This window comes from Podarcis pityusensis (genome assembly GCF_964106645.2).
Source record: "Podarcis pityusensis genome assembly, chromosome: 1".
Lineage (NCBI taxonomy): Eukaryota > Metazoa > Chordata > Lepidosauria > Squamata > Lacertidae > Podarcis > Podarcis pityusensis.
In genome coordinates, this window is record NC_138028.1 from 97,181,774 (window position 1) to 97,202,261 (window position 20,488).

General features: G+C 38.6%; 1 protein-coding gene across 12 annotated transcripts in view; it reads right to left on the reverse strand.

Moving 5' to 3' along the window:
- NCKAP5 (NCK associated protein 5) overlaps positions 1-20,488 on the reverse strand; it is a 627,572-nt gene that overhangs the window by 205,758 nt on the left and 401,326 nt on the right. For 10 of the 12 annotated variants that reach the window (XM_081005049.1, XM_081005050.1, XM_081005048.1 and 7 more), the window contains one exon: positions 6,430-6,520. In XM_081005049.1, coding sequence (XP_080861175.1) covers positions 6,430-6,520 — 91 coding nt within the window. Of the gene's footprint in view, positions 1-6,429; positions 6,521-8,669; positions 8,709-9,507; positions 9,677-20,488 lie in introns of those variants that run through there. The other 2 variants (XM_081005044.1, XM_081005045.1) reach the window with 2 other exon arrangements.

The window sequence follows — 20,488 nt, forward strand, 5'->3', positions numbered from 1 at the left end:
ATGTAAGATACTAAACAAAACCAAGAGCCACAGTTCTTGCACAATCCACATTTTGCCTTGGACCCCTGCCCACCACTGGCATGTGGCCATCTGAAGGCTGCCCATGGGGGAATATGGCCCACAGGTTGAAAAATGTTCCCCAAACTTGGCAGACAATGACTGGCAGTGGCTTTCAGATTTTTAGACAGCAGTCTTTCCCAACTCTGCCAAGAGATGGAGAGGTGTGAATCAGCTCTATCCATGGAGCTAGAGCTATTCCCCTGATACACCTGGAGGCTTTAGCAGTTTGCTACTAATTCTCAAGTCTTATTTCATTCTCAGAATCATCTGTTTTGTTCCAAAGGTCTTATTGTCCTTAGGCATTGCTTAGATTAGTTTGTTATGGCCTTGTACAGATTTTTCAACCTGAGATATTCTGATATGCCTCCTGAATTTTTAGCATGTGGACTTTTAATCTCCCTTCTTACCTATTCCATATCAGGAACACTTGAAGTGAAGAAGTACATTTTATGCACTCCAATCCAAGCTATGCATTGGAATCTCTGGTGAATTTCAGGGCTGTCTTCAGTTCAGTTCTTTGCAGAGTATATGATGAGGAGGTTTCTGCACCCTCCATGTTTCTATTTTCTGAGTGAACTTAAAATTGTAACCTTTTCTCCTTATTAAAGGAAAACCTTTCAGACTGCTAACGCTATTATCCAGGGCTAAATAGTATGTTGTTATTAAAATGCTAAACTAGTTATGAGCACTAGCTAACTGGGAAAGAAAATCAGAATTCACAGTATAAAAGTCCACAGTATAAAAGTACTGATTTTACTTACCTATTCTGAAACCTGCATGTGGACACCACTGACTTCCTTTCACTATTCTTATTACTATTCCCTTCACATTCTTATGGCAACAGAGCAGAACACAATATGTGTTTGCTTTAGACAACCTATCACAGATGCAAGAATAATGTTTTCTTGTATAGCTAACTGTTTTTGCTCAACACAAGCTGCTGAAAATTTGAAGCAAAAGAAAAGGATTTAGATAAATCAGAAGGTTTGAGAGAAACAGTCTAAATTGTTCACAGTTTAACATTACTGCTGTCAGGCAAGAACACATAAAACTCCTCTTTTTCATCTCTGCATTTGACTTACAAAGTATACACAGAGTGAGCAGTAAAATCTCCTAGATTAAACGCCTGTGATGGATAAGAGAACAAAGTGTTTTCTTTATGTCTCTAATATGAACCTACAACCAGTGGCATATCAATCTAAATCTACTTCACATTAGTCTTCACTCAAACCACTTCTAAATATTGCAGGGTATCATCCTTATTGAACAGCTCTGCAGAGCTACATTAATAAATTTTCTGACGATGCTTTTATTGCCTCTTCCATCCATCAGCAACATTTATTTCTGTTGAAAAACGTTCAGTCCTAAGAGGTACTTTGACTAAAAGGAAGCAACAGAGTAAAATGAAATATTTAGAAAAGTTCAATACTAATGTTAATTAAATCTGTTAAACAGGGAACAGCTCTTATTAATGCTGATAGTGAAAAACACTTCTCTAGATCACCCCTTCAAATGCAGCTATAATGAGCATTTACAGGACCAATGGCCCCAGGAACAGTCTGTTTCCTAGTGCTGTCCTTTTTTCTGCAGGAGATAATTACTCACATCAATGGAAGTACCATCATTGTATTTTGTGCTTATGTAATTAGCAAAGAACTATTAAGACAACATTAAAACAGAAACAAAACAAAACAAAACAAAACAAAACAAAACAAAACACAATGGCCACCTAAATGAAGGCTCAGGCATGAGAGCATCATGTGTGCCATCAATAGCAGCAGTGATGAGGCCTGGTGCATGTCAGTGAATGATCACTAAGAGGAGGCATTCTGCAATGGAGTCAAAGCATTGTTTATCTGTAAAAAGACTTCAGAAGGAAGAAAACTACAGACAAAGCAACCTGGTAGGTCAACTGTGCTTTTTTTCTTCTAGAAGTTTGGTTCTCTAGTTTTGACTTCTTTCATTCAGCACAAAGTTTGGATTCCAATTTTATGCCAGTGCCATAACTCGTCATTTCTACTTTCAGGGCCGACTCTGCTCTGTTCCCTAAGCCAAACTCCTCTCTTCTGGAAAGACAGCCCGTTTGTGGGAGATTCTGAAAGCCTGAGCATAAAATAATCTTCTTCTATTCTTCATCTACCATCCTGAGAACAGGCCTAGTAATTACACTGTGTTTGCTTCCTTTCTATTTCTTACCACCACCAGCAACAAGTCAGAATAGTGGGTGGGAAACCTGAGCAAGATGTGCAACATTTTGGTGCTGCCTTTTCTGCTTCTGTTCACAAGAAGCAGAAAGAAGCAGGTTCTCCCAGGCTGATTAAGGAATCTATGGCCTTTTAAACTGGGGTCGGGAAGGGCGCTGGTTGGTTCTTTTCGTTACTATATTGTGCATTTTTGTTTTTTGTTTTATAATGTAAACTGCCCTATGATCCTCAGGTGAAGAACACTATTGATATTTAATAAACAAATAATTTCCCAACAATACGTACTACTTACAGCCTCATTCACTTCCTAGTTACATACATTCTCCTTGCATATTTATGTGAAAAGATAAAACTATTATTTTATCTTCTATCCAACACCAGTCCTGATGCTTAAAATCAACTATAAATATGAAGCAGAGAGGTGCCAAATGAACAGCTTTTGTTTCCATGTGTTTTGCATATTAAATGTGAATATTTATTTAATTCAAAACTGAAAGCAAGCTCATTTACCTTTTTAAGCTTTAATTTTCACTTGAAGCTGCCTCATTTTTAATCAGAAAATTTTGCATACTGCATCAAACCTCTGCGAGCAGAGCCACTTTTCAAGTTCATAATGGAACATCAAAGACCCTGCCATGAATATATTTGCACAGACACCAATGAAGGTACCCTTTTTTCTATTCTGAGAGGTGTGAAATAATATTGTCCTTCTTTTCAAGATAGGGAAATAAGTTACAAAGAGGCAGAAATTGTATGGCTTGTCCAAGATCACAGGGGAGATATGCACTGGAACAAGGAATTGTTTGCACCAGAAAGAGCTTCGAAATGAAGTTGAAAACTATAGCTATGAAATCATAAGCAGTAGGTGCTAGGGTCGGGGGAGGAAACTAATGCTCAGTTGCTGCTCCCTCTATAGCTTTAGCTTTGCCTGAGAAAAATACTTCAGCAAAAGCACCTGATGTGCTGCCAAACATTTTCAGAAGCAAAACTTTAATTCCAGTTTTCAAAGCTTAGCTTCTATACTTAGTGGCCTAGTTAAGCTTAACTATGGTTTAAAAATGAATGCACAACTTACTGGTGCAGCAAGCTAACATCACAACCACTATGCTCCTCCCTTGCTTCCCCCGCACTGCCAGAACCTAAGCCATTACCTGAATCTGAACCTGGACACCTGTGTTGCTTTTCTCTTAAGAACCATGAGCTGTAACTAACGTTGGTTATTTGCTTACCACTTCTGGTTCCTTTGGTGGAAACAAAACCATGCCCATTTTCAGATATGAAGTTAAGCCATGGAAGGAGTGGGGGAAGAATGAAGCAACCCTGATTTTAGTCCCATGGACCAGCATGCTGCACATTCACCTTGAAACCATGGCTTGGCTCCTTGCAATGTGGCAGCAAAAGAAGCGGGGGAGAGTGATTTTCAGCCTCATGAACCATGCTGCATGCTCATCTATAAATGCTTAACTCTAACTTAAAGTGACACATGGACTAGCCCAGTCTTAAGGATAGAAGTAACATAGACTGCACAAGACTATGTGCCACTGGCATGTTGCCACTGAGCAGTAGTTGTGAAGAGCCTATGTGTATATTACTTGTCTTTACATGCAGCAGATGCAATGGTGCTTTGCCTTCAGGAACCCATTACAGTCAGTGACATCTACACCAGGCCCAGCACTGGAAGACACATCATCTTATCCTGACTCACCTGGTAATTAGGGTTCCATATTCCACTCCATCCTTGACCCACAACTCAGGAACATTAGCCTACTAGGGGGGTATTTCAACCAAGTTTTACTCAGAGTAGACCTATAGAAACTAATGGACCTAACTTAGTAATGCTCATTAATTTAATGTGTCTAATGTGAGCAACCCTTAGTTGAACACCACCTATAGTCCAGCTCGTACCCAAGTGCCAAGCTTGGACAATGCTAGATGAGCTCCACAAAATGTAATCAATATATAGAAAATGTACAACATGCTGTATTTAATCTCTCCATATTCAGGTAACTTTGCTCTTAGTTACAGTGGTATGCAAAGTCAATCCAGGAGTAACTGAGCGTTATATTATTTGCACCCATGACTCAAAAATTAATGTATATGGCAAAAGCGTAGTTTATAAACTTACGTAGTTACCACAAGCAAGTCCTCAAAACTTCCTATTTTTAAAGAAGAACTCTTGACAAGGCCTAACAAAACAATGATAACACATGCATGTTTCTGTGCACATCTGATTACTATTCCACTGACATGACTACCGTGCAACATTTAAAGTTCATTAGCAGCAATATTTATTCTAGAGTCAGGGATATTGATATTGTAATAAGAACTCAGTTTTATATATCCCAGAACAATAATTAGGTTTGAGAAGCAAAAAACAAATATGCAGCTGGTGGTCAATAGATCAAAAGTGTTTATTGCAAAGAAGTACCTTTTATGACTACTCAAATACTAATTTGAACAGGCTGCACACAGTAAAACTAACTTAGCATGGTGTGAGGTAATATAGAATAGTTTCATCAGCTCTTGCTGAGAGCCATATTCAAAACGAACACCCTGCGTTTCCTCATTTCTTCCTATAACACTTGATCAAAAACAAATTGGAAAACTAGTCATCATAATTTAACTTAGAGGTGCATTTTACTAATGTCCTTCATTATGGCACTGATAAGAAACATTATGCAACTTCTAAAAGGCAGCATTGACACTTAATTAAAATGACAGTACAATCCTAGGATCCTGCAAACAGCCTTCCAGGAGCTACAGAAGATAGCAGATATCTTTCACTGTGAGCAGAGAGGGAGGTCCACCTTTGGCCACCTCCTCATAGCATCAACTGTTACTGCTGAAGGTAACAGAAATGATCTTGCTGTGAATTAGGAATTACATGCTGCTGAGGATGCTTAAGGGCTTTTGTAAAAAAAATTAAATGTCGTATGCCACCATGAACATGGTTTACTATGGAAAGGTGGCATACAAATAAATGATGATTATGATTATCGGCTAAAATATCCACCACTATTGCTTCTCCACTAGTGTTATGATGAAGGGCAACAAGGGAGCATTCCAGGCTTTCTGCATACTTTCTTATACATACTTCTGCACATATGACTATTTATACATCCTCTTCTGTGCACATGGTCCATATAAACACTTGCAAACTACACACTATCTATTTGCATATACATACATACATACATACATACATACTAGAACTAGTGTTCTCTACACATATGCACATATGCATAATCAACATGCTTACTCATACCCATAAAATGCAAACCTGCTTTGGATGGTGGTGTACTACCTTTGAAACAGAAAGTCTCTAGTCTGGGAGTGCTACTGTTTGTTGCTACAGGCCCAGGTGACTAGGAATACTTTCTGTCAGCTTCAGCTGGCAAGATAGCTGTGGCAGTTTCTGGACCAGGGTAGCCTGGCCATTGTTGTCTATGCACTGGTAACGTCCAAATCAGGATACTGCTTGTTCTGGTGAACAATGTGGCCACCAAATTTTGCACCAGCTGAAATTTCTGAATCATTTTCAGAAGCCGCCCCATGTATAAATTGCATGCATATGCCGCAAGCCCCACATCCCCATGAGCGTCTGCATGCATGCACTTCACACACAGAGATATTAATAAACTTAAATACATGTTCACTTGAAAGCGCTGAAGAGTTCTTCACAGCTACCTCCTGTCTTTGCCCAGCCGTCACATTAATTCCCCTCTGTCTCCATGCATACTTTCCCCATCTGTCTGCCTTCTCTTCCCTCTTTCTCTCTCTATTCTCCACATGTCGAAATTGCCTTTCCCTTTCCTTGTCATGCAGTCTCAAAAAATCATGACTTCTGATAGCTCTGAGAAACAGCCTTTCAGAGAGGTAACAGTTCTAAGCGTCACTTTTAATCACCTCTTCCTCGGCTGTGTTTTAATACACTTCTGTGGTTCCCATGGCCAACACCTTGCCTCTTTCTCACTTAGTTCACACTTTGTGGCTAGTCTTCATAAAGGGTACTTTCTGCCTCAAATATATTTTTGACAAACATCTGAAGATGAAACTTTGTATCAAAGCCTAAATCATCTGCCTCCAACCCCCCACACATTATATTATCCAATTATTATATCAGTTACCATAAGCGGACAATTGAGCTTACTGATATCAGTATTACCTGATAAGCTTTTATTACAGTAACAGGTTTTTCGCTGTTTGCCTCTGGTGATCCTTGACGTTGCAGTAGATTTCTCACCGTTTCTTCCATTCTATGGACAAGGGGTGGGGGAGAAGGGATAGAATTTGTAATAAATAATCTCATTGTAGAGGGATCATTTAAAGTACTGTTTTTCAGTCAAAGGAAGAACATATTGTTTCATGTCTGTGAATGTACATATGCAGGCACATATCATGCAAAATATGAAACAAATACAGCATTTTTCTTTATTTCTATCATCAATATGCTTCACCCCCTATCCAACAGTGGTGCCCACTAATGGAAAGCAGCTCCAGACCATTGGGAGATCCTCAAGAACCTGGTGGGAAGCAGCATGGGGCTACTCAGAGGGAAGGGAATAGTGTCAAAAAGTAACCATCCTCCCTTCTTCAAAAGCTCAATCATGAGTGCAAGGACACCAGACGGATTCCACCTGAAGTTATGAGCCGTGGGATGTACAGTGGTACCTCGGGTTACATAAGCTTCAGGTTACATACACTTCAGGTTACAGACTCCGCTAACCCAGAAATAGTACCTCAGGTTAAGAACTTTGCTTCAGGATGAGAACAGAAATCGTGCTCCAGCAGGGCGGCAGGCCCCATTAGCTAAAGTAGTGCTTCAGGTTAAGAACAGTTTCAGGTTAAGAATGGATCTCCGGAACGAATTAAGTACTTAACCCGAGGTACCACTGTAGTTCTTTTGTACAACCAATCACCTCGCTCAAGTTGAGAAACATATTAAAAAATAGAAAGCCATAATTATAGCAGCTGTTCTATGAAGGGTGTAGTGGGGCAGAGCTGCTCACTTGACCTCCTAGTGAAGAATCACTATTATCTACCGGGGGGGGGGCAGGGGCAAGGCAAATGCAGCTGCACTCTGGCTATCCTGCTGGTGTACATGCAACATGCCGCCCTCCCCACTGCCTCACCTGTCCCCTCTTCCACCCACTGAGCAGCAACTCACCCACTAGGAGGTTAGGTAAATGCCTCCACCCCACCCACTAATGCAAAATTATTATTTATAAAAGATTTTGGTAGTTTCAGGGGCATTTTTGTGGCAAAGCATAAAACGATGCTCCTAAATGCTCAATACTCCTGAGTATCCCTATCATACAGGGCCAGTGCCATCTATCATTAGGACAACAAAGTTTTTTTCACTATGGCTCACAAATAAGCACTGGCGAGCTGTACAAGGCTCTGAATTGAGGGTTCCTGATTGAAACCCGATGCTCTGTTCAGTACAGTGGTGCCCCGCAAGACGAATGCCTCGCAAGACGAAAAACTCGCTAGACGAAAGAGTTTTCCGTTTTTTGAGTCGTTCCGCAAGACGAATTTCCCTATGGGCTTGCTTCGCAAGACGAAATGTCTTGCGAGTTGTTGCGAGTTTGTTTCCTTTTTCTTAAAGCCGCTAAGCCGCTAAGCCGTTAATAGCCGCTAAGCCGTTAATAGCCGCTAATAGCCGCTAAACCGCTAATAGCCGTGCTTCGCAAGACGAAAAAACCGCAAGACGAAGAGACTCGCGGAACGGATTAATTTCGTCTTGTGAGGCACCACTGTACTCTACTTGTACTCTGGCTGCCAATATAGAGAACAGAATCAAAAAGTTGAGAGGGAACCCAAGGGTCATCTAGTCCAACTCCCTGCAATGCAGGAATCACAACCAAATAAGCCCTTGCAGATGGCCGTCCAACATCTGTTAAAAAACCTCCACTAAAGGAGTGTCCACCATCTTCCACTGTCAAACATCTCTTACTTTCAGAAAGTTTTTCCTAATGTTTAGTCACAATCTCCTTTGAAATAGAATTTGAAGGTTTTTTTCAAGTGACAAAAACCTTGGAATCACATTGCTGGGTCAGACCAGGGTCCATTCGTGTCCTCAGAACCTATCAATTCTACACTTCAGGTAAGACCAATCACCCTTTCTATTCTAGAGACAGAAGAGTTCTGCTGCTCACAAATAGCACACTAAAGTAATGGCCTTCCACTGCTTATTGCCAGCATGCAATATTCTTTGGGAATTTAGGCCTCATCTATCATACCAGTCAGAATTAAATATAGTTACTTTTGATAACATTTGAATTTGTTTAGTGCTTTATATTAAATTGACATTTATCCTGCTTCCCATTGCAAGAAATTCATTCTAATCAGATGTCCAGTGGAAATTGTTATTTTTAGTATAATCATTATTTACGATATGCATACTTTTCATCCGCCCGAATGCAGCTAGTACAGTTACACCATCTGTTGACCAAATGTGAACAAAAATAAACCAAGTATCATCTTCAGTTCAAACAGGAGAACAGTTTCTCAGCAGCAGATTGGAATCATTTGTGTTTTATATCTTGACTTTATTCAGAGCCCTTTCTCATTCCAAATCTTTTTCTTCCCTAATATACCCTCCATAAAATAAAATAAAATAAAATACCATGGAGCATACTTCTGCATGTGGCTTCACAAATTTGTATTAAAACGTAATTATATGCTGATTTTCCAATAGCACAGTAATACTATTGTAGAGGCTTAAAAGGCACATTAAAACAAGAGTCAGTTCAAACATGGTAGCACCTTAACCTTATCAAGCTTGTAGCTGACTGAGGCAAAACCCCCCTTAACTACTGTGTTTTGTTTTTTATGAAGAAAACTTTGACTCTTGGAAACTTACGGGAGTTAAACAGTGAAAGGGTTTATTTTTGTAAAACTAAGGATGTGTCAGGAGATAAAATTATTTCAGTAAACTTATTTATATTAAATTCAGTGGACATTATAGGCTTTGAAACAAGATGATAAACTGCACAGCTTCTTTTCACTTCAGTTCCTTAAACTTATTGGTGTCACATCTTAATACTTTGGTTCTTAAACAAGGTGGTGATTTCTGTTAGTTTCCAATCCTTCTATAAATCACAATCCTGAGGCTCCTCTAATAATATAACAGGATCCAGGGGATTACCACACCCCTCCTAACTGGTTGGGGATTCTGCTTTTTCCAGAAACTCACTCCCCTTCTGACTGAAATGAGGCCCAAGTAAGAGTGTTTCCTCACACTTCCACTTTTCCTGTCTCCAGTTCAGCTTCCTACTTTTCTCTTGTTTGAATACTCTTAAAAGACACCCATCACTGTCTTTGAATCTCTACATGTTTTCCTCAAGAGTGGATTTTACATACATAGCTCAGGAGCTATGCTCCTGACCAGAACCAAACCCTCCAGATGCCTTTCCTTTTTCCCTCCATAAGTGCTGTCTCCACCTGCCTTTGGCTAGCTGTATCCACAGCCAATCAGAGAGAAGCCCCAGCCCAGCCCCCCCCCGGTGGAATTCCACTGCACTGCACCAACAAATTCTGGCCCAGCTGAGCTTTCTGTCACACTGACATGGCTAATGCTGTCATGAGGACAAGGAAGCAGCCGCCAAGGGTACAGACCGAGGGGCACAGTAATGACCTTAGATGGGCACAGCTTTATACAGATTAGTTTTTGTTATAAAGTTCTGATAATATTTTGCTTTTTTATGAAGAAATTTATTATTTTTTAGTACAATGAAGGTTCTATTACTTATTCTTGCAATTTACAATAATTTTAGCAGTTTGAAGTTTTGTGTTTTTCATTTTTTCTGCCAGATATTTGCTTTTGAAAACTGAAGTTACCAATTTTCTTTTTTTTTCAGGGGGGGGGTGCATGTACAAATAGTTAGGCTTGCCTAGAGTGCAAAATACCCTGGCACCAGTACTACTGGCGAGACACTATTTATTTGAACTGGCAAATCCAAACGGAAGCTGTTCCGACAAACAGAGGTATGGAATTAGCTCCAAAAAGTGCTGGTGCCATTATGTAAGTATGCATAGCATTCACATGAATCATACCTTCATGTAAGTACAGCCTGGCTGCAAACCCATTGGTGGCCCCACAAATTTCAGTGTTGGAGCCACCAACATCTATACAACATTTTATGTAGACATGAAGTTTCCTTTACTGCCTTCTATTGCAGTGTAACATCTTCATTAATAGAAGTCAAGGATTGAGAAACTGGGATCTCTATCTATTGTCAGACTCCCAAGTAGCTAGTCATCAAGGATGATGGCAAATGTAGTCCAGCAATATCTAGAAGGCCACAGGTTTCTCATCCCTGATTCAAGTGATAGCAGAAACATAGGTCATACAATCACAGAACAGTAGAGTTGGAAAAGGTCCCAAGGGTGATATAGTCTAACCCCCTTCAATGCAGATATCCACGTACAAATAATAAACACCAGTGCTTATCTCTATTTTAACTGGCTGGTTTTAACTATGTGTCTTGATTTTAGTGATTGCCTGATGCATCTAAACTTGTTTTAATTTGAAATTGCATTTGCAATAAAGAGCAGGTAGTAATTGTTTTAGGTTATTATAAACTCTTGAATCAATATTCTAGATTGAAGCCAAGAACCCATTTGTAAAACACCAAGTTAAATAAGTGTATGGCACTAACTCTCAGAACAGTATTGCATGTTACAAGTTTTTGGCAACAGAAAATCGTGAGTTTTGCTCACTATTACAAAAACAACCACAACACCTCAGAAACTCATTTTCTTTAATGTCTTTTCAGAGATCGATTGTAGCCTCAAACTAGACTGCTCTTTGTTGAATGTACAGATCAGATCCCACCTTATGGCAAAACAACAATTTCTAGAGACAGTGTGAAAAACTAATCCAGCTATTAGGAAGTGTTGTTATAACAGAAAACTAAATGTGGGCTTTGTTGTAGTTATTTTTATTGAAAGCATCTGTAGAGGTTGGCTTATCTATAATGCTGATTCAGCAATGCAGAAAGATATTACTTTAAATGCTGTAAGATGTTGTGCTCATTTGGGCAGACATGCACATAGGGTATGGACAAAAAGTAAAGCATTCAATTTTTTTACAAATTTTATTGGGAGAAACTGGATCGGACTATTTATCCATCTAACTCAGAATTGTCTACTCTGACTGGCAGTGGGTCTCCTGTGTTAAAGAAGAGAAGAAGAAGAAGAAGAAGAAGAAGAAGAAGAAGAAGAAGAAGAAGAAGAAGAGTTTGGATTTGATATCCTGCTTTATCACTACCTGAAGGAGTCTCAAAGCGCCTAACATTCTCCTTTCCCTTCCTCCCCCACAACAAACACTCTGTGAGGTGAGTGGAGCTGAGAGACTTCAGAGAAGTGTGACTAGCCCAAGGTCACCCAGCAGCTGCATGTGGAGGAGCGGAGAGACGCGAAACTGGTTCCCCAGATTACGAGTCCACCGCTCTTAACCACTACACCACACTGGCTATAAAGGTCTTTTATATTACCTGTACTTCTAAGAAAAGATGCCAAGGATGTACTCTACCACTAAGCTACAGTCTCATCACTGCAGGAGATGTTCCTTCAGATCATCCTCTGGAGACCCTGGAGGTGGTGTAAAATTTAGGCTTTCTTAGGGTTTTGTCCACAGTGTATGATTTCACAAATGTAATTACTGAAACCTGAGGATTCTGGTTCAACAGGCATCCCCCAAACTCCTACAACAGCACTAGTACATTCAAGTCTGCAAAAGAACATTTTAGTAATTTCCACAAGTAACAAAGCAGAATAAACATAAAACCAGAATTGAAGCAGGTTGTAGTGCTGCCATAGGACATACAATGAAGGGTAATGGAAGTAGTGCAGAAAGAACTAAATAAAGTGATCAGGTGGAAGAAAAGTAGAACAGAATGCAATTAGCACTCATTCGAACTTGGATCATCCTCACAAATTGGTATTATTCATAGACCATGAAGTGCCAAGACAGTCCTTAGAACATGTACAACGTACTGCCTTTAAAAAGGAAAAAAAAATTCTTATATGTTTACCCATCTGTTCAAAACTTAAACACGTTATAAAACAAATCTATATAGAAAGCTGTCACAGAAATCAATTCAAATATCAAATCAGTGGCAAAATTATATTGTGGTCATATATGGACGAGGGTATAAGAATGAGTGTTTTCTGAACTGGGCCAAGTTTTGTCCATGGCAGACAGACAAACAGGCTTCAGGATCTGTTCTCTATCCCCCCCCCCTATTGATATTTCTTTGCTTTTAAATAGAAGAATTTCAAAGTACTTCCAAAATACAGGATAAATTCTCCTTTAGTGAGATATTCAGACAACCAAAGGCAATAGAAGTGGTACATGTAGCTGATGACAGATTTGCCCTCAATTAATCTCTATGGCACCCCTGTGAATAGTAGTATAAAAGAACATCTTTAATTCACACATATTACCAGGAAGTTCATTGTGAATTATTGAATTTTGCAAATTAGTAATGTGAGCAAACACAATAAAAGAGGCAAGGATGATCCATCACTAATTCTACTTTGTTCATTTATCTGACAAATGTAATTTGACCATAGTTAATTACTACTATGGTTTGTAAACTTGCAAATGGAGTGAAAAACAGTTTGGGGGGGGGGGATGATGCCTCACTGATGCCCAGTTTTTAAGTGTTGGCAAATAAACAGTTACTTCAAAAGTATGGAGTCATGTGAACATTGTCATTTTTTGTGTCAAATGAATAAAATAAAGTTTCAAATTAAGGAACTTTACAAAACTACACTTGATCAGTTAAGAAAAAAAGCACCCTCTCCTAATTTAATATGCCTCATTCTAACCTGTTCAATTAATAATTAGGTGTGGCAAAACTCTCTGACCTTCCAAGTGAAGTATGTGCATCCAAAGCATAAAAGACTCATGTGCCATGGTCACATGTGAATATCTATTTGGTATTGTGCAAGCATTTCCTACGAGTCCTGAAAGAATAAAAACTGTAACTGTGAAGGCCTGAGGGGAGGGTAGAAATGAGGACAAAACCAATAGGGTGGGAGGTGACAGAAGGTTTCATGTTTCTAATTAAATCCAGAAACAGCTAAGTCTTAAGGGTAAAGTTGAAAGAGGATAGGAAAATAATGAGGGACTCTACTTCAATATCTTCCTTTTGCTATAATTCACAGAAGACAGTTTTATGTAACACAATGTATACAGAAGAAACATCTGCACTTGAGCTAAGTTTTGTTGCAGATACACAACGAGAAAATTATTGTATTATTATTGTAAACGTTATCTACACAGTACCACTAACCGTGTGTGGTGTTTCACAAATGACCAAAAGATAAGCAAGTCCAAGCACCAATAAACTTACCATCAAAACCCTTGCACATGGAAAGCAATGAAAGGAGGAGCAGGAAAAGAAGAGATGGAGGCAAATGTAAATACAGAAGGAATATGTGCCCAGATGAGTGCGGCGCTGAGAATGTAAGAGAGGGCAAAGACAGGGACTCCATGTTGAGTCTGAGATGGCAATGAAGAATCTATATTGAATGTATCAGACAGGCAGCTGAAGAAGCAGGGCTGGATAAATAAGGAGATTTCTGGGGTAATGAGGATAGTGTTGTCATTTTGATGTCACCATTATATTAGTGGTCTGAAAATCCAGGCAACTGATAAGGTAAATCAAGAACAGGGAGGTAATAGGAAAGAGCTACAGAGAGAGAGAGGGAAGAGCCTCATTTGCACTATCTAAGCACACAACAAAATTGGACAGCTTGGTGAGCAACCATCTCTATGGGCTTAATTATCTGTGTCCTGTTAGGCAGCAGTTGTATCTTTAAAATGATACAACAGCTCTTCTGTTACTCAGCAATTGAGAATAAGACAATGAAAGTATAACCACAATTAATTAAGTTATCATATTGACTAATTCTAGAATTCCAAGAGGTATACAAATTGCAGAAACATGGAGAACAAAGTATAGGATATGATAATGGTTTTTCTTGTATTTATTCACAAAAACAGACTGAGCACAACTACTTATAAATAATTTGAGTCTAAGATTCTATGAGTAATATTTTATTTTAAAAAATGTCATGGTGCTCAAAGTCTAATGAAAACAGAATACTTGGATTGAAGTATTTGCTCCTGCCAACTCAAGATGGAATATCAATTAAACAATCATTTTATTTTGACTGAGTAACTGATATTCCGTCTCGAGTTAGCAGCAGCAAAGACTGCTGCCACTTCCAGTAGCCTTCTCGGAACTTTGTCTAATAATAATAATAAATAATTATTATCACATATTTCAATAGGTACAAAACAAGGAGACTAACTGCAAAATCGAGGAAGGGGAAATGTAAAAGGCATGAAGACCCAAACATTGTCTTAGGCACACATAATAAATAGAATAATTGTTTACATAACTTTCTCTGAAATTTCACTTCCCTTTTTCACTCCTATTGAAAATCACTGATGTACAAGTGGATAATATAAGTAGAGTTGCATTTTGGTTCTGCCCAACTTAGGTCCAAGAATTGCATGTAGGGTTGTGCAGTGGGATTTTCTTGAATAGTTATTTTCACTGAAGCAAAAAACCTATTCCAAAAAGCAACATGGGATGAGAGGCTCAGGTGGACAGGCACTGGTGGAAATTGGAGACCTTCTCCATCAATGTGCCTTCTGTCCACACAAGTGGCTCTTTGGATCAATCCAATGACACCAATAAAAGATACAAAAAAGTGATTTATACAATCGTCAATTGGACATGTTCCACTGCTTTCTTCATTGTATTTGGGTCCAAACTCAGTGCTTTTTTTCAGGGGGGTACTCAAGGATATGCAGTACTGGCACATCTTTTTTGCTGTTAAAAAGTGTGGCACTTACTTTAACAACTTCATGAATAGTACCAGCACCTATTTGTCTAGAAAAAAAGCACTGTCCCAACTTATTATCACCTTCACTTTTCCCATATGATTCAGTTCCATTTGAAATCTATCTATCTATCTATCTATCTATCTATCTATCTGCCCACACAAATACATATGTATGCTCCTCTATTTCCCTAATCTCTGGATTGTAAATTGTTTTCAACTGATTTAATAGTGCTTTACATTTGTAACATGCATTGAATCCTTATGGTGAAGAATGGAAAAGAAATCCAATTAATATAATAAAATTTTTATTATTGATGATGATGAGGCCTATGGTGCATCTATTACGGGTAGCACCTGTAGTTTTATTTTTCTAGAGTTTTTCATCTGGTAAACAAACTAGACCTTGAAGCACAACTTTGTAATTTTATAAGCATCCCATTGATCCTCCAGATCAGTTTCTATTAAATTAGGTCTTCTGTATTAAATTTAAATTAGTCTCAGCTTGTATACCCTCTGCAGCTTGCACACTGAAATACACTACTGGAATTCCAGCTGAGATGCCTTGCCATTATACCTCCAATTCAGATTACAATTACCAAACAAGTGTGATCTTTTCCCAGAGTATGTAACTTATCTTATATAATGGTGCTATTCAAATTCCAGTAAGTTTGTAAAAGAAAAAAGAAAAAAAGAATTGCATTAACCTGTGCCTTCATTTCCATTTTAAAATGAACTATTCTGTGATCATTTACGAGAATTTCCCAGAGAGCTCATCTTTTCAAAGTTGAAAAACGATGTGCGCCAATGAAGAAATCATGTGGATTTTCATATTTCCACCAGTGTATATAGTGTTACCTTGATATTCTTTTTCTCTCATTTTTATGCATTCTTTTCCAGATGTTGCACAGCAGGGGTTCCTAAACTGTGGTTCATTCAGGTGTGTCTGTGGATTTGTGATTGGTGATGGTTCATTGCATTGGATATTCATATTGATTTTTAATTGTTTTTTATTGTTTCTTTTACTCCTTGTTTTGTGTTTAATTTATTACAGTTTGAACTCTATGGAATTACAATTGCTATAACACAGAGAAAAATCATTAAGTGGTCCACCAAGACTGTCAGTAATTTTCTAGAGGTCTATAAGTAAAAAAAAGTTTGGGAACCATTATATTTATGCCACATTTGGAGATGGTCTTCTTTTCTTTTCTTTTTTAATCTGAATTTTTACTGAAAGTTTTCAGCATAGAACACAATAAAAAGCAAACTAATCTAAATAAAAATAGAGAAGAAAGAAGCAAGAAAGAGCGAGAGAAAACAAAGAAAATAGGAGGGGGGGGAGAGAGAGAGAGAGAGAGAAAGAGAGAGAGAGAGAGAGAGAGAAGAGTAAAATACAGAGACCTTTATCAGAGATAGATCTTAACCCATATTTCACCCAAAAGGAAAAGGACCTTCCCAGCTCTCACCTGGGAGCTTCCATTTCTTCTCCCAGATTCCCACCCTGGAAGTTCTTTCCTGCTTCTAGGGAGAACAGGCCTTTTCTATCTCTGCATGTGTCAACTGTGGTTCTGTTTGGGCTTTTGTTGGTGTTAGAACTTTCTTGCTCTGAGACTAAGTGACTTTTAGCTGCCACAAATGAGTTGAAGTGTACAACAAATGTATTTTACTTAACACAGTGCAACCTACAACTGCTCTTAAAATAGATGCTATCTTAATTTTCAGTTTTCTGCTGAAATTACATCTCTCTATGCACACACTTATAGAACTCTCACGAGACAATATGACTTCCCACAACATCTTATGAGAGTATTTCCACATTGCCCACTTGAAACTGTGAGCAAGATCTAATGAGAGCATCTCCACCCTGAAATTGTGCAAGTTAAATGTGTGTACTGTCTGTATAGGAAGAACAAAAGTTCTACAAGCGTGTGCATAGAGGGAAAGAGAGTTAAGGCTGGAACGCTATCAACACTGTACAACGCAAGCGAAGTTTGATAATGCTGAAAAGCCATTCACATTTCAGGAAAGCTCATTTCTCATTGCTTATATAATAGCCGATAAACCTCTGATAAACTTCTGAGGAACCCTAGGATTCCTGTAAACACAATTTGAAAATGGCTGCCACAGAGTAAGAGAGACGTAAACTTCAAACAATAGAACAAATGTAAGAATTTTAAGGAGGCAGGAATGAGAATATGTGTGGACTGGAGAAGATAAGAGTTGAAAGGAGAGGGCATTTTTAAGAAGACAAAGAGGATATAGCATCATAGGACAGGGCTCTAGAAAAGTAACAGGACAAAATGAAAGAAGGCAGTCGCTGCTCATACACCAAAGCATTTTATTTCAGTACATTTCCTCCCTAATAAAAGGTGGGAATAAAGGGCAGAGAAACCACAGAGGATGACTTGTAAGGAAAGCCAGGGTGAAGGAGGGGTGAGACATAATGGTAGTCCTATAGTAAGAGTCACACCACCCCTTATTTACCCCTGCCTCTGCCACTTGTACTCCACATCTATCTTCAACACAGTCAGAGGTACATTTTCAAGCCACTGTGTGGGTTTTTAGCTATAAAGCTCCCATTGAGCTTAATGGGAATCCTGTGGCTAAAACCCCATGCTAGCCTTTGAAAATGTACTCCAAAGTGTCTAAATAATGTACTATTTGAACATTATCCTGTTAAGTTGTGATATGATGTGACTGAAGGAAAACAGGATTTTATTTTTTTTAAAAAAGCCATATGTTTTTAATACTGCACACATAGCAGGGGTCTCTAAAATGCTTACCTGAAGGTGAATTTATTTTTTGCTTACAAATAATTTGCACCATTTTGCTGGCAGGAAAGGCTGTTTGCTCCCGTTATTTTTAATTTTATTTTTAAATTATGAACCCTTGGTTTGCATAATCACTACCACAAGGCTGCAGAAAATCATCGGTAAGCCTCTTCTCTCAAGTGGCAGGCACTATTTTATTAATCATAACTGATTCACCTATAAGATAATCTAGTAAATGTGAACTTGCATTGCTTATTAATAGTTTTAATATTCAGTGATCCAGCACACTGAAACTCAAGCCCTATTCAGGAATTATTCCAAAAGTGGAAATGGCAAAGGTAAAGGGTGGGGGCAGCCACCATCATCCACATTCTTGCTTATTCCACCCCAGACCTTCCTGCATTGAGCACAAAGAGCTGAAGCACCTGTTCAATGCAGGAAAGCTGGGTTGTAACAGACGGTGGTGTGCACATTGTTCAGCTTCTCTGTGTGTTCTTTTCACACAGTTTTAACAGATCTACAGTAGGCTTTTGTAAATGGCTTCAAAGTGGGCTGCTATTGGTCTAGCACTAGCTTGTGCAAGGAGTAAAATAAATACTGGAACCTAATTTTAAGAAGATGATACCCACTTAAGTTCAAATGTTATCTACCTTGCTTGCTCAATTTTTTTCACTATCACAGCCATCACTCAATCTGTACACTTGCTTACATCTATAATTACTGTTCCCAGCAACAGCCTTAACACACTTTTAGGAGGAAAGGAAGGAGAACAGATATCCCTCTAAAAGCAGCAGCATCCGACAAGGTATGCATCAGCAAAACAGGCAAACCAAGGAGAACACAATTTATAGAATGGCAGAGAACCTCATACACTGATATACACATCACAACGTTATATGTGACCTACTATTTATTTTCTATGCAAAGCAAAATATTAAATTAAATTAAATTCTTAAAAACATTTGAAGACTTGAGGAAGATTTGAACATCAGGGTAAGGGAATCATTGCCAAATGGATTGATCTGCCCTATCCTCCACCTGAACACTGTTTCAGGAATTCTCCCAACATACACATACTGAACCATTTGGGGAGGGCAAGGGGAAAATCCTGTTGCACAAGTGGAAGCCCTTTTTGCAGGGTTTCCACTAACAAGACTCATTAGTTGAATCCAATCCCTGAAGTCCATGGCAGCAGCTGAATATTAACACACAGCTGTTTCATTCACTGTTTCGTATAAATTCTTCAAATATGGAGGTTCACTGCTAATTTGCTCTCTTTCAATTTATTTTGTTTTATATTCTCTGTTCAGAAATTATAATTATAATGATTAGAAAAGAGACTGTGAACTCGTAAATTCTAGTCCTTTAGCTACTGGCACAAGACCTAATCTAACTTATAGCCGTCTTAGGACTGTTACTAGTCTTGAGGTATGTGCAGATAATAGCAGGATATCACCTTTGTACTGTTTGACTCATGGGGTGCTTCTTACTAAATTGTGCTAAAGCAGAGGTAGGGAACTTGTGGTCCTCCAGATGCTGTTTGACTACAACTCCCATCATCTTTAGTCAGCATGGCTCATGGCTGGAGGTGGTAGCTGTAGTCCAGCAACATCTGTAGAGACACAGGATGCCCATACCTATGCTAAGAGAACTTTTTGAAACTAATGAACATTGGTTTATGCTAACCAACCTTTTATGCAACCTTTTATGTTAGCCAACCTTTTTTTAACCAGCCAACTTTTATGTTCTTAGATGAAGAGGTGGGCAGATTTTAAAAAAACAACACACACAAAAAGTATATAGAAATTCTTACATTGTTCTTACATTGCAGACTTTATATTGATTAAACTCAAAATAAGTATTTTATTTGTGAATGATAGGTATATCAATAGTTATTAGGCTGAATGCGTCTGGCTGACACCAGCTTAAATTAGGATTCTGGACTAGATGGATCCTTGGTTTGATCTAACATGCCTCTTCTTACATTTTTACATGTTATTTAAGATGATGAATCTTTCTTCCTGGAAATTCCTTTCAGTAAAGCATGGCTACAGTTTAGAAGTCATTCATCAGCAGTTTAAAATAAATGGGTTCTCAAATAACAACAAAATTGTGTGCTGCTCAAAGTATGCATTGACTGAGGAAGACAGAATAGAATTCACTACTGAAGCAGAATCTGTGAACACATCTCAGTATAGGCAAACTAGTTAAAAAGTCAATCCTTTGCCTAGTGAAAGCTTATTTGGTGGTGCTGATAGTGGTGGCGGTGGAAGTCGCAGCAGCACTGTGATCCAGTGCCAACCCACAATTTAATTTCCTGCAATGCCTTGGAACAGTGCCTGTTGGAGGGTCAAGTGAATGTGTCAGTGGGGGGCTCAGCTGAGGCACTTGAGCTGTAGTAGTTTCTGAGGATGCCACATGTTGATGCTAGGTTTAACTGTGTTGCTTTATATGTCAACTTTGGCAAACTAACAGCTGAACAGACATTTATGGGAAGCTTATTTGGAATAGAAAAAAGAGCGATTTGAAAATAAGGCAAGATTATTTCTAAATAACTTTTTTTCACTCCTAATTAACATCATAATT